The sequence below is a fragment of the Thamnophis sirtalis genome, unplaced genomic scaffold (genome assembly GCF_051295495.1).
Source record: "Thamnophis sirtalis isolate CommonGarterSnake01/CBP01778 unplaced genomic scaffold, rThaSir2_p1.2 scaffold_7, whole genome shotgun sequence".
Taxonomy (NCBI): Eukaryota; Metazoa; Chordata; class Lepidosauria; order Squamata; family Natricidae; genus Thamnophis; species Thamnophis sirtalis.
In genome coordinates, this window is record NW_028261387.1 from 545,281 (window position 1) to 569,425 (window position 24,145).

The following is a 24,145-nucleotide window of genomic DNA, read 5'->3' on the forward strand; positions in this document are numbered from 1 at the left end:
TTCAGTTTGATAAAGTTTCCGTCAAATCACCCAACTGAAGCAGATTCAGAGATCAAAGCAATGATTTGCTTTGAAGCAGTGAATTGAATCAGGCGCTTTTGAAATGCTATGTAGCTTTTCAAAGAGCTTTGCAGATTTAGTGGCTTTTCTGCTGCTTGTGGCCAGCTACAAGCTTTAACTCTTTACTTGTGCTAATGGGATGTTCCACTGCAAAATATCCCACCACAAAAATTACAGCCACAATTCGGCTCTCAGTATTTTAAGCTTACTTGCTCTTACTTTGCAATTTTGTGCAGTTTGGACAGGTTTAAGACTCTTGGCAGTGAATGAATTGGTGCCAGGTTGATACTTAAAAGCAGCGCCTGAACCCTTCTTGTTCTAAATATAAAGTATTAAGTTTTAAAATATTTTTTTCTCAGTGCTGGTATTTTCTTTGTACTGATTCTTGTCAGTTTCTGTGGCATTGTATTTCCCTGGGCCAATTACGTTTGGTGTCTTTGCTAGCTAATTAATGTAGAATATTGCCACCAATCTACAAGACTGATACTAGCAAGCCTTGCCCCTTTCTAAGAGACTCTAACCTGTCAACCAGCTACACCAGGCCTTCGGGCATCCTACAAATCCAAACAATCAGAAACTACAGAAACTGTATCTCTCATTTGTCATCTTCCAAAGGCCTTCCCTGAAACCATCTACTTTCGCCATTTTGCCCTGTACCTTTGTTTGAAGACAGTGAATATCATAATTGACCACATTTGACAACCATGATAAATTTTATTAAAGTAAAGGTAAAGGTAAAAGTGTGCTAGTCATTCCCGACTCTAGGGGGCGGTGCTCATCTCCGTTTCAAAGCTGAAGAGTCAGCGCTTTCTGAAGATGTCTCTGTGGTCATGTGATCGGCATGACTAAACACCGAAGGCGCACAGAACGCTGTTACCTTCCCACCAAAGGTGATTCCTATTTTTGCATTTTACATGCTTTCAAACTGCTAAGTTGGCAGAAGCTGGGACAAGTCACGGGAGCTCACTCCGTTATGCGGCGCTAGGGATTTGAATCGCCAAACTGCTGATCTTTCTGATCAACAAGCTCAGCATCTTAGCCATTAAGCCACTGCGTCCCTTTTTAATAAACTTTATTAGCCCCCCCCAGAAAAAAATAAGTGACACGGAACAATAAATTACAGGAGAAGTTGGTGGTCATTCTTTAGGGACATAATTAGCCTGGCATCCAGAAAAGCAAATGGAAAGGATTTTTTAATGAATTCTGACAACATATTCAGAAAAACATTCATTCTAGGAATTTTGCTGGAGAATCTGACTGATGTGTTGCAGAGTAAAATACATTCGTACTACTCTAAAATTGGTCTAGAATATTATTTCACAACGTATTCCAATAAGCCTTTGGATGTATCTATCTGAAACATGGCAGGCCTAATTTCTTTAAAGAGTACAGTATTTTCATCCAATGTTGTCAAAAATATAAAGCAATTAAAGGCATCTTGCAGTCTCAGGTCTTGAAGCCCATTAGAGTCACTGGGAATCAAGTGGCATATAAAATCACTTGCTTGAGATGGGCGGCAACAGAAATTGAATAAATTAGAATTCAAACAAGCAAGTATCTACCGCAAAACATCCCAGATTTAACCATTGAGAAGAAAGACAGAAAAACATGCAGAGTGGAGGTGGTGGTACCTGGAGGGAGCACATTACACAAGAAATAACTGAAGAAATTCACAAAATACAACAGCATTTGTATTCTACTGCAAATAGAAGTAGAAGGACTGTGGCAAAAGAAAGCAAAAACAATACCACTAGTAATAGTGACCTTGGGTGCAATCCTAAAACATCTGAAGCACTCCTTAAATTAGTCAATTGAATTGACAAAATCACTATTAGTCAATTGCAAAAAGCAGCTGTACTTGGAACAGCTTACATCAAGACACTGTACCTTTAACAATGTCGAACAAGAATATCCCATTTAGTCATGCCGGCCACATGACCACGGAGACGCCTTTGGACAGCGCTGGCTCTCCAGCTTTGAAACAGAGATGAGCACCGCCCCCTAGAGTTGGGAATGACTAGCACATATGTGTGAGGGGAACCTTCACCTTTACGGTCAAGAAGTTGTCATTGAGTTGTTATCTGACTCAAAACATCAGGCTTGAACTTTGATTTCCCCAGATTTCTTATACTTTAGTTGCAGATTTTTCTTCAATTTGCAATTTGGATAACTGATAGCATATTTTATACTATTGTCTATTATGGATCTCTTCAATTTGGATGTATGCTGATTTTAAATCGTTTCAACTTTTGTTACTTTCGAGTGCCTACAGGGACATCACATATGAAGGGTCAAAAATAAGTTCACAACATTAGAATTGGGAGCTTTTTAAACTTCCAACTTAATCACATTTTTACCACGATTAAGATATAGTTCAAATATGCTGAATCAGTTTATAGACCGAATTTGTAGCAAGTTCTATGCGCATATCAAAATTAGTAATATTATGCCATTTTGTGAGTGTTAGCTACAAAAAATCAATTGTTGTTAATTATTTTATAATTTAGTCTCAAAATATGATGTAAGACAAAGGCTTTGGACAGAGAATTCTCGCAGAAAAATGCCATTATGGCTACATTTAGTGTGTGTGTGTGGGGGGGGGAGGATCTCTTAACTATAATAAATAGATCTTTCAGAATTTGTATATTATTCTCAATCCAAAATAGCTCTTGAGGTGTATATAAGGAGGGCTCTGCCTGCACTGTGTTTCCTCCACTTTTATTGGCCTTGGCATCTTCAGTGCCCAGAGGGGATCCTCAGAGTCTTTTTTCCTTTCCAACCATGTGGAACCAACATGAACAAATGTAACGTAATGGCACTTGAACCATATGTGCAATAATTTCTTGGCCTGAGAATGTAGTGATATTTCCTAGAGGTGACAAACTCACCAGCAGACAAGCTTCACGGAGAGAAGCTACAGAATTACCATTGCCCATCAAAACACAGATCAGGATTTCTTACCCAGCCTTCTTCACGCTGCCACTTGCAGTTGTGTTGGGATTGAGATCCAGAATCTGGGAGTTTTGTGACTTGTAATCTCAGCACATCTGAGGAGTACTATAAGCAGCCTCCTTCTAGCAGAACAAAATTCAGATCTTTGTCTAATCAAATATTCCTGCGAGGTGAAACACCATGAAGGCTCCGTGTTGTCGTCCTCGTCTAGCTCAGTGGAGAAGGAGCTGACCAGACCTGGGACTATTCTAATACTAGCTGAAGAATTGGACTGTATTCTTTATAAGGAGCTCAGGATCCTCACATATTTTTTCATCTAAGACAAATCTGCTCTTGCTTCCACATACACAAGTAGCGTGTATCGAAAAAAATCACAGATAGCAAAAATAATCCTTTAATTCTGGAAATGTATTAAGGTTTATATTTCTGAAACAAACAAAAAATGGGGAGTAATTAGGAAAAGGTTGACTAGAGCAGAGTCTAAAAGCTCTCAAATTCCACGGCTCTCTCCATGGTGCTGCAACTTCGCTTTGCCCTGTATTGTCAATATGACTGCCTGTATTCAGTAGAGTGATTGTATGTAGCAATGATGCACCGATCAAGCACTAACCACATCTCTTCCGCTTGCACTAGCATTCATTCACCATTTATGCATAGAAGTAGTAAAATAGCTAAATCAGAGGAAGCTACGTCTTTATATAGACAACTGTTGTGTGGACAATTATTTCTTCCTGGCTTTTTCTGATTAGCAAATAAATTGTGGGCATGTGAGTATGTTGGGCTAAGATGAGAAGATCTAAGTCCAAGTTTACCCATGGACAAAGAAACTCATAGGGTGGCTTTGAGCCAGTCACTTCTCTGTCCAACCTATTTACCCATATTTTTGCTGCAAGGAGTGGTTTAGTGGGAGAATTCATTGTTAACTGCCTTGAGCGCCTGAGTATAAATATAGCAAGCAAACAAACAATTTGTGTGGATAATTGTTGGCTGTTCTGAAGACACCTCATCCTTATTCTTCATTTCCTATATGCAAGGTGTGTTGGGTATCAGTGCTTTTGTGCAATGGATCTCCATATTTACTTTCAGCCACTGATTGAGACAAATCAAGATCCATGATGTAATTATTATTTTTGCTGAACAAGATCACTGAATATATAGCTGCAAATCTTCCTTAAAAGGGAAATAAGACAGTTGATTCCATTTTAGCTATGATTTCATTCTTAGACTTTAATAGAGATAAGGCAGATTAGGAATCACTGAGGAGTATTCATTACCAGATTTTGCATAATGAAAGGAAGCAAACTCTTAAAGCTTCCTTGTATTTTTCTTTGAATTTATTGTCCTTAAGGACTTAGAGCTCTGGCTGTTTTCTTTGAACTTCCACTCCTCACAAAGTATTAATTCAGGTCATTGACGTGGCATAGTATCTATGAACAATGGACATGGTGGTTCAGTGGCTAAGACGCTGAACCTGTCAATCAGAAAAGGTCAGCAGTTCAGCGGTTCGAATCCCTAGCGCCATGTAATGGAGTGAGCTCCCAGCTTCTGCCAGGTAGCAGTTCGAAAGCATGTAAAAATGCAGGTAGAAAAAATAGGAACCATCTTTGGTGGGAAGGGAACAGTGTTCCATGCGCCTTTGGCTTTCTGTGTGCCTTCGGCATTTAGTCATGCCGGCCACATGACCACAGAGACGTCTTTGGACAGCGTTGGCTCTTCAGCTTTGAAACGGAGATGAGCACCACCCCCTAGAGTCAGGAACAACTAGTACATATGTGAGAGAGGAACCTTTACCTTTACTTTATCTATGGACATTCTACTATAGGAACTACCGTTCATTTCCAGGCACAAATATCGCACCATTCTTGATCTATTGGGTTTTCCCCTAGCAGGAACTTCTATAATTATTTGTTTTTGTTCAACAATACTGAGAGGTAGAATTAGAATGAGATATAACAAAACCCATTCATTGATCTTGATGTCTGATTGGAAACTGAGGATTTGGTGCAGATTAATAGAATTCACTGGATGGGCTTTGGGCAAACCATGATCTAACCCCAAAGATTTATCGTGGGAAGAAATAAGGTAATCTGTAAAGTAATCTGTAAAATTAAATAATCTGTAAAAGGTGCCATGAATTCCAGGAAGCAGGGTGGGATAAATGAACATAACATCAAAGTGAGAACAGCTATGCTAACAGGTGGATGGAATTTTATGTATGTGTAGGTGTGTGTGTGTCTGTGTCTGTGTGTGTACGTATGTATGTATGTATGTATGTATGTATGTATGTATGTATGTACATATTAAAGGCGCAAACTGAGTCGTGTGCACAGCTCAGAATACAACCCATGCCAGATGAAAGTTGACGAAAGTTGATGAAAAGGTAATCTGCAGTTATCCTGCAGGTTAACTTTTATGCAGAAGAGGCTTCTGAGAGCTTCATATAGAATTGATGATCTACCTCAATGTTTCTCAACCTTGGCAACTTGAAGATGTCCGGACTTCAACTCCCAGAATTCCCCAGCCAGCGAATGCTGGCTGGGGAATTCTGGGACTTGAAGTCCAGACATCTTCAAGTGGCCAAGGTTGAGAAACACTGCTCTACCTAGTTCAAGAATTCCCCAGCTTCTAACAAGCAGGAGCCCTTTGTGCTCACCCTCCTCTCCCCCAGAGTTCCAAAAGGTTAATGAATCCTAATGATTTGAGCTGCTACTTGAAAGGCAATGGCCAATTAGTTAAAAAGCTTCATTATTTTTCCTTAGGTAAATGGTAGAGAAATGAATGGCAGGCATGTTCCTGATAGGCTTCTCCGAGGAAAAGCCAGCAGATTATTCCATAAAATGAAAAGGCAGAGTCCCATGCTTTAGCAGGTCTTATTTCACCCAGAGCTGAAACTTCAGGTCCTTATTATTTAAATGGAAAGATCAATATTTATTTTATTTGAAAGAAATTGTTCTCTGGACTGTATATAAACCCGTATAATGGACACAGCGATCAGAATCATAGGATTAAGACTGCACCCCTATATACACTTACCTATCAATAACATTAACTGAGCTAAGTGAGTCTTGCTTTTGATTGCATTATAATATGTTAGCTTCTAAAGAACCTCATGGAAATTCTTGGCACTTCCCAAGTATTAAAAAAAAATAGGAAAGAAAGATAGATACAATTAGCATTTTAAAGCACTTTTCCCTCTTTCCAAAACTCTTTCATCTTGAAAGAGCATTTGGAGGAGTTCAAAATAGATCTTAAGATTTCTCTTTCTGCCATGGTGTTGAAGCCTTTGTTTAATCCATCACATCCTTATTACGAAAAACTGTTAACTTTGACTTAAACTGCATATACAAGAGCCTGACTATTTTTAAGTCTTTTTTTTTCTTTTTGCTGTTGATTTTCATGGGATCTGTTTTGATTTTGAGTAAATTCTGACCAAGTGTGCTCTCTGAATCACTTAAGCCTCATTCAAAACACGGGAAATTATTGTGAAACTATTATGCATCTATACCAATAATTCGTTTTGCCAAATTCTAGTTTTCATTCCTTGGCTCTTGTATACTAGGAGATAGACAGTATTATACATTTATATAATTCCACAAAAACACAAAAGTAATCTTTTTCTAACCTTGAGAGACAAATTTCTGAAAATTTGAAGCGTTTTTTTTTCCTTTTTTAAAGAATATGTTTCCAGTAGTTATGGAGCTAAAGAAATGTTTTAAAATTTGATTTATGTCTGTTAAAATCTCAAAAGATATATATTCCCAGTGTTGCATTCAATTTCTAAGGGTGGGCTAAAGCTCTAAAAGCTTTTGGCCATTCTCATTGTCGATGAGAATCCAGCTTTGTGCTTTTGGGAAGCACGAAGGATCATTGGCCTGCACCAATCCCGAGCTCTTTTATTGGCCGCAGAGGTCTTTCCTGAAGGTCTCTGACAGTGAAACGAGGCCTGCTGGGGGGGGGGGGGGAGCCACATGCGTCAATCCAGAACCCGTTTCTCAGCTGCAGATCAATGGTGGGTTTCCATTATTCTTACTACGGGTTCGCTTGCGAGTGTGCGCGTTGCTTCTGCGCATGCACAGAAGGGTCTGGGTGGGTGGGCGGAGCCTCCCACTGACACCACTGCCGTGCCAAAGGGGGAGCAACCCACCTCTGCTGCAGATGCCTTTCCTGAAGGCCCCTGATGGCAAACAGAGGCCAGGGGTGAGGCATGTGAGGAGTGGCAAGTGGCCACGGAAGAAATGGGCCAGCAAGGTGAGGCAGGGGTTGGGGTGTGCAAGGCCTGACTGCCACTGTCCGAAGTTAAGGAGGGCAGCTCTACCCCCCCACCCCACCTTGATTTTTACCCATGTGCCTCACCCCACCCCACACCCCAGAGTGGGTGTGTGTGTGTAACTAGTGCTTATTTTGGGAGTAGGGCTTATATTGGGGACACATGTAAAAATCAAGCTTATTTTCAGGATAGACCTTATTTTCGATGAAACATGGTATTTACTTCTTGACTATTTCCATGCAGCTGAAATATAAAATAAATAATTCAAAAGAACTTTTTATTACAGCATAATGCAAATTATAGTCTCCCCCCCCCCCCATTCTTTTGGTATCATTTATACAGATCATAGCGTTCAGATTTTGGGCAGAATTACCTGGATTTCAATTTTATAAAACTGAAAATAATTTTTAAAAAACCTCTTTTATCTGGACTTCTTCCAGCCTTTTCCTTCATTATAGCTGCTTTAAGGACCATGGCAAGAGAATGGAGGGCAACTGAGTTCAGAAGGGCTGAGGGCATGACAGGGAAGCTGAGAGGTGTTAAGAAAAGCAAGGAAACTGGTCATTATGTCTCGTTTTGTTCATGCACAGGTTCTCAATTAGCAATCCATAAACCTGTCCTGATGCAGACAGGCCGCTAAGACTGAGGTATGTTAAGATATATGGGAAAAAATCTTTTCACCCAGATGATTCTCTGCACAGAATCACTGAATACTAATGAATACCAGCTGATGGTATAACTTGTTCTCCTTGGAAATATCTGTCCTTCCATTTCAGAGGCTTCAACATGCTACTTTTCTGGGCATGAGAATATCCAAATGAAAAAAAGAAATACTATTAATAGGGACAGAAATGGAAATTTTAACAGGAATCAAGAAAAATAGGAAGTAGCTCTAAGAAGGTTTAAGATGAAATATGAAACGCATCTCATTTCTACAGGGGATAATTTGCAGATGCCCTAATATAGATTAATCGCATTTAATAACTATCAGAATTTTCCCTTCTGTTCCTGAAACCAATCAGAAAGTTACCTATCAATGAAAAGCAGATAAAATATACCCTATAGTCAGATGCATATTTGCATCAGGGTTGATGTGTGAAGTATAAATATGCATTACTGTTCACATTTTTATTTATCTGTGAGTACTCTACAATTAGGAGCTGACGTGCCATGGGAGATCACCTAGGCAAAAAGATAATTGAGATGACATTGCCAGTTCAAATATACATTCTCCAGTATTTGTTAACACACCTCAATCTGGATGTCTCATAAAAAGATTGCTGTTGTGAGCTTATTCATGTAGCTCAATTATAGCAATTAGACACTAATTCAAAGGGCTCCCACAGTGTATGGAACAGCCCTAATTCCTTTCTTCTTGAGTTTGTTGAAAGAAAGATACCACCTGGTTCATCATCCAATAACTGCAGTAATTGATCCATTCCATATCATTCAATAGGGGGAAAATCCATAATACCCAATGATGCAGTCAAATTAAGGATTTCTGAATAATTAAATATGGCTATATTTTCAGGAAAGCTACAGTTGTTTTGACGTCACCAACTACTATGTGAATAACATTTGACCTAAATTTGAGACATCCTGATACAGCAAATTTAGATTGCAAAGATTTTGCAGATGAAGTGTCTAAGGTTCACATAATTTAGTTGAATCATAGCTATTGGATCTCTAATCATATTAAAGTTTCTATTTCATGGGCTTCTTTAGATATTCTTCAGACCTCTTTACCTCATTCCAAAATATATTATGTACACATATCTAAACTAAGATAGTGGTTCATTCCAGATGAATATCATTCAGACCATCTTCAATGCTATTCCAAATGCGATTCTCTTTTTTCAACTAGTCCGTCCCTATTAAAACTATCACTTTCTCCCTTGCTAGCTCTTAAGACTACATTATAACATGATTTGACAATGAGATTATGTAAACCTAGCCAGTTTTACATATTATATATATACACATTGCACTTCTGCAATACACAATTCTCAAAAGCCACTGAACTGTTTTCTCCAGCTGCTGTATCCCTGGGCAAGATTTAAAGGTAGGAGCAGTTTCACACTAGACAGCGCAATGGATATACATGCCTGTCTCAATTAGACTGAACAAGGAGCAGCCAACAAGCGACAAGATACACGGATCTTTTCACAGCAGATTGGATGTTGCCCAAGCCCTCTGTGTAATTGCATTCAATTGCACGCAACTGAGCATGCTTTAAAACCTTAAGTGTCTTCAGGAGTGAAAATGAATTTTCTTACCAATCTTCCTACAAGATTTTTCATTCCAATGAATTTTGAGCTTACACATTTGCGCAATCTCACTAAAGCAAACAGAAGGCTCACTGTATCAAACAAAACAGGATTATTTTGAATTTCTTTGTCATGTCATGAATCCCTTTCCCAGGACTAAGTTATATTTTAAATTCTCTTAATTGCTCCTGCATATTTTCACAAACCATTATCTTTACATTCCTCTATACAAACATCTTGGACAGTTCCTTCATCTTCTCTGCATCCCAACCCATTCTCCTCATGTACTCTGAAATGTTGGGGAGTCTTTTGGACAGATGTGGGTAACAGGAAGTGATGGCAGGAAGGAAGAAAAGGGAGGAACTCACCATGTAAGCAATTTATTCTAGTTGTAGCCATGACTGCAATTCAATTCCAAAATAACTTCAAGCCATCACAGTCAGAAATACACTAAGAAACTCAGAGTGAAATAATAAGTCAAGTTTATCATGACTGTCAACCAAATAGATGAAATGGCAGTAGTGACTGCTTTAACATTAACATATAACATTAATGTATAACATATTTTTATTTTGCATTGTCATTAATTGTAAACTTTTCTGAGATATATGAGAAACAATACAGACAAATTAAATAAATAAGTACACTCATCTCAGAAAGTAAAATTAAAGCAGCCCATTTGTCTTACTTTTTCCAAGATAAAGATTCTGAGCTGACTTAACTTCAAATTCACACATTGCTTTTTCCCCACATTTCTTAATGATTCTGCCCCTTTTCTGTTATGTTGTGTTCATTCTTTAAAATGTACGTTTCGCTTTAATTCCTGTTATGTCATGCATTTTTAGGGCTGGTGCACTGATTAACAGTACAAGAGTCTTTAATGAGGAAAAAGAAACCCAACCCAAATTCTGGATATGGAAGCTTATGTTAAGTCTTCTTAGAAACATAACTTGCATAACTGGCAGAGGTCTGTAAGGGGCATTGCTTAAGCGCACCAGTCTGCCTGCCGTCCCTCTCCTACGGCCTCCATCTATTCATACCATTGACTGTGTTCATATATATGTTTATACTTATACCTGTTACCTTTTACATGTTTGACAAACTAAATAAATAAATAATGTAACTTGCACCAGGCAAAATATTTCTCCTTCAACACCAGATATATATCTAAAGATGCCTGTTAATGACCATCAAGTACAATTCAGTGTAATTTGAAAAGAAATTGGAAGCTGCCACAAAGGAAAGCACCAGACTTCAATAGCATCTTGTTTCTAGTCCATCTTTAAGCTGCATGTTAAAATAAAAAAGATACAGAGAGAGGGGTGGGGGGGGGGACAAAGACACACACACACACACACACACACACACCTAAATCAGGATTAGAACTATTTAATCTTGTTTCGAACCCGGTGCCTTGACCACTACAGTGAATTGATTCTCAAATAGATATAGCTTAAAGCAAAAATGTAAGCTGAGGTGATAGGAAGCATCGTGAAAATTTGCACAGGATGATAAAAAGCAACCTCTCCAATTAGTCACCTGGTCAATAAGACTTTCATTACAGACCATATTTATTTACTTATTTGTAATTATTTATGTCCCACCTTTATTCTTTTTAAAAATAACTCAAGGTGATGAACATATTCAATACGCCTTCCTCCTCCTCCTATTTCCCCCACAACAATCCTGTGCAGTGAGTTGGGCTGAGAGAGAGTCACCCAGCTGGCTCTGAGGTCAGCTAAGGTGGAATTTGGACTCTCCAAAGCTCTCCTGCTTTCTAACCGGGTGCCAAACTAGCTTTTATGTCATCACAAACTTGTCGCAGCCATTCTATGAAAAGTCAGCTCTCTCCCCACAATGCCACCATTGTGAGAAAATCCACAGTTTACAGTAGCCTCCTCCTTCCTGATGTGTCCCAAGCATTTAAACTTGTAAACACTAATAGCACTTGTATACCACTTCTTAGTGCTTTTACCGCCCTCTCTAAGTGGTCTACAGAGTCAGCGTATTGCCCCCAACAATCTGGGCCTTCATTTTATCAACCTCGGAAGGATGGAAGGCTGAGTCAATCTTCAGCCGGTGAAATTTGAACTGCCGAATTGCAGCTAGCAGTCAGCTGAAGTAGCCTGCAGTGCTGCTGCACTCTAACCACTGCACCACCATGGCTCACAAAGCTATAAACATTGAGTAAGAGACTCTTACATTGAGTAAGAGACTATTATCTAAATCAGTGTTTTTCAACCTTGGCAACTTGAAGATGTCCGGACTTCAACTCCCAGAATTCCCCAGCCAGCGAATGCTGGCTGGGGAATTCTGGGAGTTGAAGTCCAGACACCTTCAAGTTGCCAAGGTTGAAAAACACTGATCTAAATCATCTGAGTGACTCAACTCAGAATGAAATCTCGCAAAATTTAATGGGGCTTAGACCTAGGTTAAAAAAAAAACCTTCATGGCATTTCAGGCTAAAGTAGCAATTCTATGGACTAAGGAGTAGATTCCCAATGGATGTAGCAGAATTCCACAGAACCAGAACCCATTCCACAGAAGAAGAAGAAATTAACCTCTTATACTAGTCCCAACAACAAGCACAATGTGATGAGCAATACTATTCTAATTGGACTGCTTATGGTCAAGTGCAAGACAGTTAAAATGGGATATCTAGCCTAAAGTATAATAAAAGAAATATATAACTTTTGAAGTGGTAGGCCTGTCATTAAATATGAATATGTTTCTTCTGACTTTATTGTTTTCCTAGCTTTATTCCTCAATGGATTAAAAAAAAATGTTCTGGTAGAAATCCAAATGTACTTTTTTCACAAGAACATGTGGATTTCCACAGGCAGATTTCCTAATCTCTCTCAAAATATATACTACACATATGCACAGATGTTCACGTGCTTTTTCATAACAGGTCTGCTTTGTTACTTCTAAAATGTTTATCAGTTTATCAGAATATAAAATGCAAAGAGAATGAAAATGATGAGAAACTAGAGGAGGAAATGGGGGAAAGGAGAAAGCGTGGGGGTCAGAGGGGGTGGAGAAAGGCATTGACTGCTGACCTTTTTTTTTAGCACAGTAGAAGCTAATAACATCACAGCCTCCATTTTTTTACTTTTAGACAATAATATATACTAGCCATTTCTATAACAACAATCTATCTAACTTAGCAAAACCAAAATCAAAGTTTTATTCCCCCCCCCCAATCACAAGTACAAAATCCAGAAGTGGTTTCCAATGGAAAGAAAATGAGATACTCTACATTATTTTATTGGAATAAATCAATCCATTTAGCCACCATGATGGGTCTGCTTTTGACAGTATTCTACGTGTTTGGTATTCCTTCCATCCAGCAGTTGAGGTGGATGGTTGGGAAATGATTGCTGAATCTTATAGAAAAGTGTATGCTTATGCCCTGAAATATAAGGGTTAATTATCATTATTTGAGCCTGACTGGTTTACTTCCTTGCTCGCTCGACTTTTCTCCAGCCCTCATGAAAGTTCATTTCCTTTTTTTCAGCAAAGAGCAATTATCACTTGACAATTAGTGACATAGATGTGGTAACATCTGAATTTCCATGATTATTCAATAAAATTTGATGTAGCACTTCAGAATGAACAAGCCTTTGAATATACTGAGCCTTAAAGTATGCTGCTGCTTATTCATTATATTTTCAAAAAGGAACATATAAGGTGTAAGGTGTTAAAATTGGCTAGGAAATTACAGTGAAGTAATCTCTGCCTGTGTATGAGGAGTGCTTTTAAAGTCATTCCTATTGAGTTCAACAGAATCGACTTTCATGGGGTTAATTCATCAGAATGTCTGATGCTTATTTGCTTATTTTCTCTCTCCAAACTATAATTTTTTTAAAGAAACTATTTATATACATCTGTTTTTAGGGGTTTCTAGAAGCTACAACAGCAAAAATATAAAAGGATCTTAGCTACTGATAAAGCGCTTTGCATGGATTTTGGACAAAAAAAAGTTTCTGGAGTTATCAGTCAGTCTTGATCCTACTAAACGAGGCAGATTCTATAAAAGGCAACTCCCTATAATCCTAATTGGATTATTATACTAAAAACCTGTGCTCACTTTCTTAGCAATAAGCCTCCGTAAAACTGAACCACTTATTTAGAAGCATGCAAATACACCTGCATTTTACTCTAGGCCACACTAGAAATATGAACCGGCAACATCTAAATATATACGTTATAAGACAATGCAAATCTTTGGATCCAGTTTCAAAAGATCCCTCAAAGCAGCCGTCTATTCCCATGATATATTTTAAATAAGACACGATTTATAAGAGCATTAATGCTCTAAATTCAGGATCCAAAGAATCTAGAAACCCATTACAGAGTTTGCAGTGAAATCTTGAGTTTCCAGATTTTCAGGGGGTTGGCAAAAGTTTTGCAACGGATACACGCCTGCTGGCTAAGGAACGTTAGCAACTGGTGGATCACGCTGGCCACCAGCATGCTCTGAGAGGCCATCCCACCCGTTCACTATATTTCCGGCCTGAGAGTTCAGCTGACTATCTCCTACCTGCCCTTCCAGCCTTGACTTGAGTGCTGTATAAAAATTGGTGGTAGTCCTCATCTGGGCCTCAGGCCGAAGGTTGCCAACTCCTGCCTTACCACACCAGACTCCACAAGCAGTGAGCTACATTTCCACAACAGTTTGCATCATTTCTGTAATATAGCATCATGCAAGTGACGCATGGTTTACAGAAAGGCACCATCACGGCGTATTATATAAAACAATGCAAATGGCATCAGCACAGAAATGACATATATTACTTTGATCATCTTTCTCTGGATTCAACAGAATTCTGTGTATAATCCTCCTCCCCTAATGAATCTGTTACACCAGGACTTCTCAACCTGAGGTCCGCAGACGTTGGAGTGTTGCCACAGGGGGTCCGTGAAAGCTTGAAAAAAATGTTATGATTTAAATCTTCAGCTAAGTCTTGAGGGTTCGTGGCCACAAAAGGTATTTAAAAATGATGAAGAAAAGGAACCACTGTGTTACATCATAGTTTTGCAATTTAGTTTCTTTGACATCAGATCCATTGCAGTCATCATTCAACTTGAAAAACTACTCAGAAAAGATCTCTCTTATTAACCAGAAGTTATGTCCTGTCCTTCTATAGCTGGTTCTAGGCCAGTGGTAGCTGGTTCTAGGCCCGTGGCCTTCGTATGTCTTCCATTATTTTCACTTTGCATATTCAGGTAGCTTCAGCAGGTAGCAGTACTATATTTGACTAGTGATGGAATGCATTGACAATGCATTGGAAAAACATAATGTGTCTTAGCTATTGACACACTTCCCAGAAGAGTACAATCGCTGCTAAATTATGTCCAAAATTAACATCCAGGTATGCTTGGAATCGCACCCAAACATATAATGCACAGCCGTTGTGTAAGCACCATAATGAGATTTATGTTAAGCTTACTTATCTGGCTGCATTGTCAAGCTGCACTGTCAAAACAAGCATATTAACAGACCCTCCAAGCCCTCATTTTGAAATGGACGAATTCACGTCCCCTGGAAATAGCTAATAGAGGAATCGCATCTGCTTTGGAGGAAAATGATTGGAGCTGGGATTCAGACTTGGGGTCTTTTCATGGCAATGATCACAGGTATTTTTCCTCCTTTTCATTCTAAGTCATTTTTAACTCACTGTTATCTGAAACTTACAATTTGAAAATCAGTTTGCTTCTAATGTAACAGAATATATTTTGAAAAACTATGGAAAAACAATGCTGATATTTATTTTTCTGAAACCTAACAATAAGTGTGCAGGTGAACCGTTGAAGGAACCAGTTATGTGGAATGGGTTAGCTAAGGTATCATGAAATTAACCATCTAAATGAATTACCAAAAATATTATTTATAAATAGAATAAAAATAGGTTATGATTCAAATCATTTGGGGAAAAAAATCAGTATGGAATATGAGAACTATAGAATGCTACAAAAGAATGAAATACCTAAACTACATTAAATCAGAAATGTTATACATAGATAGGTTGTTTTTCTATGTAAGAACATACAGGATGTGGGGATTAGCAGATGCCTAGAATGGCTGAAAACAATGAATGTCTTGAAAACATAATTTGTAATAACTTGTAATATCTTTCCATGGAAGTCTTTCTATGGAACTAATTCAAAAGTCTCTCAATTTGAGATTCAGTGGTTCCATAAGTGTTTCTTAACCCTCTTAGCATAATGACAGTGGCCTTTTCCTCCAGTAAAGCAATAAGAATTATTATCCACATATATAAGAAGAGTTTGCAGAGGTTTGTATGAAAACCTAAAGTTGATGTACACATTTGTTTTTTTCAGTTAAACATTAGCTTGCAGACTTAAAATGAAACACATGGACTAAAAATGCAATGTAAGCTTTCTACTAATTAGTAATATATTTTCTATGTCCCTTCCTAGCAAATAAATTGCCACTGTCTTCCTTAATTTTATGTAGAAATAAATTAATAAATTAATAAAATACAGACAATTAAAAAGAAGTTAGAATTAACTTGTCATGTATTCTTCAGGTTTTCAGACCAACTAGGCGTCTCAGTGGTAAATATTCAAATGAGCAGCAGATATCTCTTATCAGCATACAGACATATAAAGTACATCAGTTTGACTATTGTGGGGTTGCGTAATATTCAGATTCCCATTCCACAAACTATGAATAGTGATATTCAGTGTTTCATTTATTATTTCTCTACTATATCTTAAAGAATCTCAGCCCTACAAAGTAAACCAAACTAAGACATTAATGTCAAATAGATCAAGGCTACTTTTATTATCTCAGCAACAGCAGCAGAATTTTGCAAATGTGAATGTGCTCCCTCCTCCCCCCCCCCCCCGCTTCCTTCGTTTATCTTCAAGCGAACTGAGAAAGAGCTTGCTGATTTCCTTCGCCCAGGCTTAAGATCCTCTGACCTGACCTCTCCTTCAAGGCCATTCCCTCCGCTCTCTACAAACAGAAAGCAAAAATGGAAACAAAGATGTTAGGACTGTGAATTGCAGAACTAATGCACAAATAGGGAGCAAACTATCCAAAGCTAGTATTGCAACTATTTTCTCCAATTACAAAACTTAAAATTCTGTGTGGAAGAGGACCCTCCTTTCCCTGCCCCCTTCTCTCCCTTCCTTTCTTTCCTGAGCGTGGGGGCATCTGCATACAAGAAGTGGGAGATACTATCCAGAGGACTATGGGGGAAAGACCAGTAATGTCTATTGTGGTTTGTTCTGATGATTAGACAAGATGGATTATAGAAAGAAGATAGTTATGTTGTCATGATAGAGTCCCATTCTCAGTTTTTTCCTTCCCTCAACTGTATCCTGATGTTTTAGTTCTAAATTGCTCTAGACTGTAGATTAAATTGCCAAATGTCTGGTTTTTGTAGTACCCTATTTTCAACAGCAGAATATTAACCAGAGTTATATATAAAACAGACTGGAAACATTCTAGGTTTTTAATATAGCTGTTCAATCGCATCTGTCCCCTGCAAATTAAAAAAAAATAGATGCTTTTATAACTATTAATGATTTTCTTATCTCAGTGCCTCAAAATTCTGTAAATTTGGGGAGTTCACATCTCTTGTGAGCTCTGTTGAGTTTTAAATGTTTATTCATTTAATTTGCGAATACTCTTACACCTGTCCCCCTTCGTGTCTGGATGTGTCTGTATGCAGGCATATAATACTAGGAAAAATACAATTCCCTCTGGTGACTACAGGGTCACATCCATGTCATTTCCTAGGAAGCAATAGGAGCCCTCACTACCAACCGTCTTCTTTTCAGATGCTTTCTAGGCACCTCCTGTTTCTCCATCCAAGTTCAAACCAGGCCAATTTTTGCTTAGTTTCTAAGCCCTAGTCTGGTATATCATAGGCATGTTTATTCTAGAAATTCATTGTTTTGGTCCTGAGCTGATAGATCTGAGCTGGAATCTGAGCAGCTTCACAGCAAGCCAGACCATCTCAGCTCCTTATCTCTATCGTGACCTCAAGCGGCTCTCCAGGTTTCGGGCAGATGTTTGATACTTGAAAACGTTTGAGCTGGAACTTGGGAACATCTGTATACCAACTATGCAGTCCGCCACTGAACTGCAACCTTTCCTTACGTTCAGGAGCAAAGGCATGCAGATGGTCCTCAACTCACCACCATTCACTCACTGACCTTCTGAAGTTACAACAGCACACAAAAAAAGCGACTTACAACCATCACACATCCCCAAGTTTGATTTTGGGTTTTACTAATTAGTTAGGTTTGTTACAAGAATAGTTAGTTTATACCAGGGGTCTCAAACCTTGGCAGCTTCGCTGGCTGAGGAACTCTGGAAGTTGAAGTCGACAAGTCTTACAGATGCCAAGGTTAGCAACCCCTGGTTTACACTATTATGGAAAAGTAACAATGTTGAGGTTTGATGCTATTATCTTATTCTACTGCATCAAAGAGAATCAGAAGTTAACACCTTTTCTTTCATTTTTTTCCCTTTCCCTGCACTTTCCCCTTCCCTTCTCTCCCCCTTATTTTCCTAGTGTTGTATTTTAAATTAATTTTTAGAACCCCAACCCCACAGTCACGTAATCAGAATTCAGATGCTTGGTAGCCAGTTCACATTTACAACGGTTGCAGCATGCCAGGGTCACGTGATCACTATTTGCAACCTTTCCAGCAGGCTTCCGGCAAAGTCAGTAGGTGAAGCTGGATTCACTTAATGGCTGTATGGTTTACTCAACAATTGCAGTGGTTTCCTTAATAATAAACATGACTTAACCGTCTTGCTTAGCAATGAAAATTCTGATTTCATTTGTGGTCATAAATCAAGGACTACCTATAAAGCATTATTCTATAGAGGGACACAGTGGCTTAGTGGCTAAGATGTTGAGCTTCTCGATCAGAAAGGTTGGCAGTTCGGTGGTTCAAATCCCTAGCGCCGCACAATGGAGTGAGCTCCCGTTATTTGTCCCAACTTCTGCCAACCTGGCAGTTTGAAAGCACATAAAAATGCAAGTAGAAAAATAGGAACCACCATTGGTGGGAAGGTAACAGTGTCCCACGCACCTTTGGTGTTTAGTCATGCTGGCCACATGACCACTGAGACATCTTTGGACGATGCTGGCTCTTCAGCTTTGAAACAGGGATGAGCACTGCCCCCTAGAGTCAGGAACAACTATTACATATGTGCGAGGGGAACCTTTACCTATAGAGGGATATTCCAGGCTGTATCAAGTAGTGTTAAGAGGGATCAGTTCCTATCAGTGTTCCTTCATTGTATGCCAGAATACGAATGTTAAAAACCCAAGTGAGACTCATTAAAAGCCAATACAAAAATTCTTACATTTTCTTCATTTGTCTTAGAGGCTGAATTTGTCTTATTGTGTTGATGGATGGTAGAGGGTTTTGTTTTGTCCTGTTTTTAAAGCATTTTCTTACGTGCAGGCTGTTTAAAACAAAAAAACCTCACTGATACTTCATATATTAACTCTGTCTTAGCAAATGTGTTTTACTGCATTGGCACATTTGATTACTTCTCATAATTGAGAAGCGTGTCACTTAATTTAAAAGGTGGAAAGGAAATGTACCGACTTTACAAATGAGTTCCTGGAACTGTTTCCTATCAGAGACGTTTTCCAACACGCCAAATAATATGCAGCTTCATTCATGGCTGTCGTGTGACTCAAGGAAGTCATTTGCACTGGGAGAAATGAATGTAAAATGGATAAATAATCTTTCCTTCCTAACACAGAGACACTTCTGGGCTCTTTCCTGCAGCTTCTTCCAGGCCAGATGCAAGAAAATGAGTGAAACAGTCCCGGAATGAATTTGCTTTACTAGGCAGAGCTGCCCACTAATTTAGATAAATCTTAATATAACTTTACAGAATGTGAGCAGATGGGGAGCATCAAACCCCAACACAGACATGACCAGGTGAACTGAAACTACTGATTTGTAAGTCACTCGGTATGGCTGGTTTTGCACTGACATCAAATCCCTGACTGTGGCGTATGACACTCTAAGCAGGCGCCTTGGTGGTGAAGTATTTGTTTAGCCCTTCCGTGGCTAACGACGGGTGGAGAGAGAGTCATCTGTGGCAAGGATGAATTTAGTTCACCCTGCAAGGAAAGATGCAGCACTAATCTCAGCAGCTGCAATTAAAAAAAAAAGAGATAGCAGAAAGCAAGAGTGATTTTAACGGTAAACCTCTATTATATTGGAAGGAAGGAAAGCAGGAGTCAGCATACCGGACAGAAATATTGGTAGCTGGGTTAAACCTATGAACTCTAGGATGGGGTTTAGTAGAGATCAAGAAGGATGGATTTAGTGTTGGCTGAAGAACAGTTAATTACAAAGTGGTGGGAAAGTCTTTGGAAACAGCAGCTGGGTGCCACGGAGAGCATTCCTGGAATGGAAAAGTGAGGGACACCTGTCTTTTGTTCTCATTGCATCTTAAAGCTCCCAAGATGCCTCCATGCCTTTAAGAAGTCATAACTCTCGGATGGCAGATCCTGCCCCTGCACTGTGTCCTGTACGGATGCTAAACAAAACCACGGTGCCTCTTTTGCATCCGTCTGAGCCAGTAACTACAGATTCCGACTCTTCCCTTGCAGTAGGATCCCCCCGTGCAAGATTACTAAACAATTTCTCAGTGGTGTGGACTCTTGCTAGGATGATCTGTCTGAATCCTCCTCCTCAATATGAAATATCACTTTAAATGTAATCTGGACAAGCCAGCAGCCTTTTTGTTTCCATTTAAACAGACTGAACGTCTCTGCAATGGCCTCCACCTTTCCCCCCTGTCTTTGGTCCCTTCTTTCCTTTTGTATATATCGCAATTGGGCCTGAAGTCATAGAGAGCTGGATTATGACTAAGTATCCTATGCAAAGGATCAAAAGCTTAACAAAGCTGGAAGGGTATGGGAGCCAATAATTACACTAGTTGAGATAAAGCCTCCATTTCCCCTTTTCTGCCTTCCTAGTCTGAGGATGTAGCTATTCCCTTATCAAAGAAGAGCTCAAAATCAAAAGGCAATTGTTCTATATTTCTGCAGTTTCCTAGACACTGGTGTTAATGACTTCAGACAAAGCCAAGGGTTAGCAACCAGCAGAAGCAGAGCGAAGGGATCCCTCTTCTTCTCTTCTTAAGGCTCCAGCTGAGGATAAATCACCATGTTCCAGATGAATCTGTAGCTTTCTTTTCTTTTAACATTTTGCCCTCAGGTATCGTTTTCATCAGACACAGAATAATGAAATTATTGATATAGTCCATATTTCTTTGTAACTTGAATATATATGTTCAAGTTGGTCTTGTTGTATTCGGGTCTTTTCCCATGTAAGAGTGAGATTGTCTTGGCAATGTTTCAGCGAGGTCTCATACATATATACATACATACATACATACATACATGCATACATACATACATACAGTAATTTGAATATATGTATGTATGAATGTATGTATATATGCCAAGAAACAAAATGTGTGAAATAATCCAGTTCTTCTTTCTTTTTTTTTGCAGGCATTCACTGTGAAGATGACATCAACGAATGTCACGCGAACCCTTGTCAGAATGGAGGGACCTGTGAAAATTCCCTTGGGAGTTATACCTGCCATTGTCTCTCTGGAGAGAAAGATGGGGTTTTTTATGGTGGCCAGAACTGTACAGAAATCCTCTTTGGCTGTGTTCAACATACATGTCAGAATGGGGGGTTGTGTATTCCCCATTTAAGAAATGGACAACATAGATTTAACTGCATATGTTCAGCTGGCTACACAGGTGCACACTGTGAAACCACGACAACATTGTCTTTTCAGGGAAATGGGTATCTTCAGGTAAAGAGCATTGCACCCTCCTCCCAGGACTATTTTTACAACATAAACCTTAGTTTTTTGACTGTTCAGCCAACAACTTTGATATTTTACCGAGGGGACAAAGACACATTTGTGAAGCTGGAGTTACAGAATGGCTGTTTATACTTATCCCTGCAAGTCAACAATCAACTGAAGGCCTTTTTACATATAGCCTATAATGTCAATGATGGCGAATGGCATTCAGCGGAGGTCACCATAGGCAGAGCAGTAACACTGACGTTACACAAGAGCTCTTGCACAGAATCCTGTCTTAGTCAGACGGCTGCCATAGTGGATAGCAGGCAGGCAGTGATTGCTTTTCGAAACGTATTTTTGGGTGGCTTGCCGGTAGGGAACAATGGCTCTCTACTAAACATCTATAGTACGCATCCTGCACCTTCATTTGTAGGCTGCCTTCAGGATGTAGAAGTGGATTTCAGCATTATTATCCCGGAGAACTTATCATCCGACACATTTTTAAATGTCCAATCGGGCTGTGTTAAGAAAGATTGGTGTGAGTACCAGCCTTGTCAAAACAAGGGGCATTGCAACAACTTATGGCTGAACTATCAATGTGATTGCTACCGGCCTTACGCTGGGCCCAACTGCGCTACAGGTAAGAACGTTATCTCAAAACTAGGATGCTTCAATATAATTGAAATTGTATTATCAGTCAGGATTTTTCAAGCTGTGTTCTGCAGAAGTCTAGGTCCAACTAAGGGATCCCCTGGGCCCAGTGTCAACTGAACAATCGATATTTCTACCAGAATAGCTTTGCCTCTTGATCAGGGGTTCCGGGAATTGTGTTTAATTTAAACTGACAATTCCCACAGCCTGAGAAGGTTTGCAAACCTCTGTTGTAAGCCTACTGTAGGGAGACGGCAGAGTAACATTGGAAATGCCTTAATTGAAGGGATGGTAGCAGTGGTGGGTCCTGCCAGTTCAGACCAGTTCAGCCGAACCGGTAGTGGTTTGCCGGCCTGGGACACTGGAACCGGCAGCCACCCAGGCCTGCCACACCTCGGAACCGGTTCTCTGGGCAGCACCATAGGCGGCAACATCTTGTTTTTTGCTTCTACGCATACGCAGAATAATTTTTATCGAACTGCGCATGAATGCGTGAGCACAAAATGCCCACAAGCAAACCGGCAGTTGTGGCCCCTGGATGGTAGCATTTCCACTGTATTTGTCTTAATATAAGTGTACAGGGTGATACAGGCATAGGTTATATCGATACAAATTAATATACTGCCTCTCTTTTACATCTATCTTGGGCATATCAATACATCTACCTTGAAGTCACCAGCAATTAACCACAACCAGTTCAGGGTACATTAATGAATGAAAATGGAAAGGTACCGTTTTACTCTTTTATGGATTTTTTTTTATATCTGCAACCTAATATACTGAGTCAAACTTGTTGCATAACTGAGGAAAGGCCACCAAAAATTCATACGAGACCCAAATACCTCAGATATTCTTGAAGACATGACATGTACATGTATACTAGGTTCAAATATGTTCTCACTGAAGTTTTCCTAAGAGGTCATTGTCACTTATTACTCTGTGGAATTCCTTTAACTTTATGTATTTATTTCTTTATTAAAGCTCTCTCTCTCTCTCTCTCTCTCTCTCTCTCTCTCTCTCTCTCTCTCTCTCTCTCTCTCTCTCTCTCTCTCTCTCTCACACACACACACACACACACACACACACACACACACACACACACCATAAGAAAACCTAAACACCAAGACAATGGGCAGCCTAGGGATGTAGATCTTCTCTACCCTATCAGCCATCCCCTGTCAGGGTTTCAGGCCAAGTGGCACAGAGCCAAATTTTCAGGCTCTTCTAGAGGACCATGAGTGTGGGGGCAGACCTCACCTCCAGGGCAAAATAGTCTAGAAAGAGGGGCCCAAGCCAGAAAAATCTCTTCTCTTGGACCACGCCAGCCTAAATTTTTTGACAGAAGCTGGAACAAATGGGGCAGGCCAGTCCCATCAAAGGGACACTCCAGAATCACATTTTTAAATATTCTGGATGAATCAGAAGCTGTCTGCAACTCATTAAAGCAACTATGTCTTCTTCAGCAACTACCCTAAATAAGTACTGTACAATCTTGAAAAAAGACACCCTTGGTTAAATTACTTGATTATTTATTTATTGGTTCTGCAGGCCTCCTCCATCACCAGTTGCAACCCTAGATGGCAATTAATTTACTTTAATTAACAACTAAAGTAAATCAAGAAGTCAAAAGAAAAACCAACAATGGCCAAAATGGTGTAATTTATCAAAGCTCATATTGGGGAACAAAAACTGCATGACAAAATTATACAGACATCTCTCAAAAAGCACCTCCCAAAAAACCCCTTGCCCAAAAGTTAGCTTTCCCACAGTCTACAAAAACACAGAAGCCTTGGAACTATAGATTCCAAGGAGAATAATGTTACTGAGGACACGTGTAGCCACAAAAAAGACCAGTCTATGTAGCTTTGCCCGATGAAACTGATATACCAAGAAGCTTAGGATGAAGCCCATCTTGACAGGTTTTATCAGACAGGAAGAAAGAATCAAAGAAGCCCCATGAGCATCCAGATCCTAAAGTGACAATCAACATCTTGAAGCAAACTAGCATTCAGTGCAAATTGCAGCAATAATGGTGTTATATGAATGACTCCAGAAAAACTCGTAACTGTGTCTCACTTCTGCATTTTGAATCAGCTTCAGCTT

The 24,145-nt window shown here is 39.4% G+C and overlaps 1 protein-coding gene across 1 annotated transcript in view; it reads left to right on the forward strand.

The window, feature by feature from the left end:
* CRB1 (crumbs cell polarity complex component 1) overlaps window positions 1-24,145 on the forward strand; it is a 113,999-nt gene that overhangs the window by 49,755 nt on the left and 40,099 nt on the right. The window contains exon 3 of the mRNA XM_087720743.1: window positions 21,084-22,031. Coding sequence (XP_087576869.1) covers window positions 21,084-22,031 — 948 coding nt within the window. The remainder of the gene's footprint in view (window positions 1-21,083; window positions 22,032-24,145) is intronic.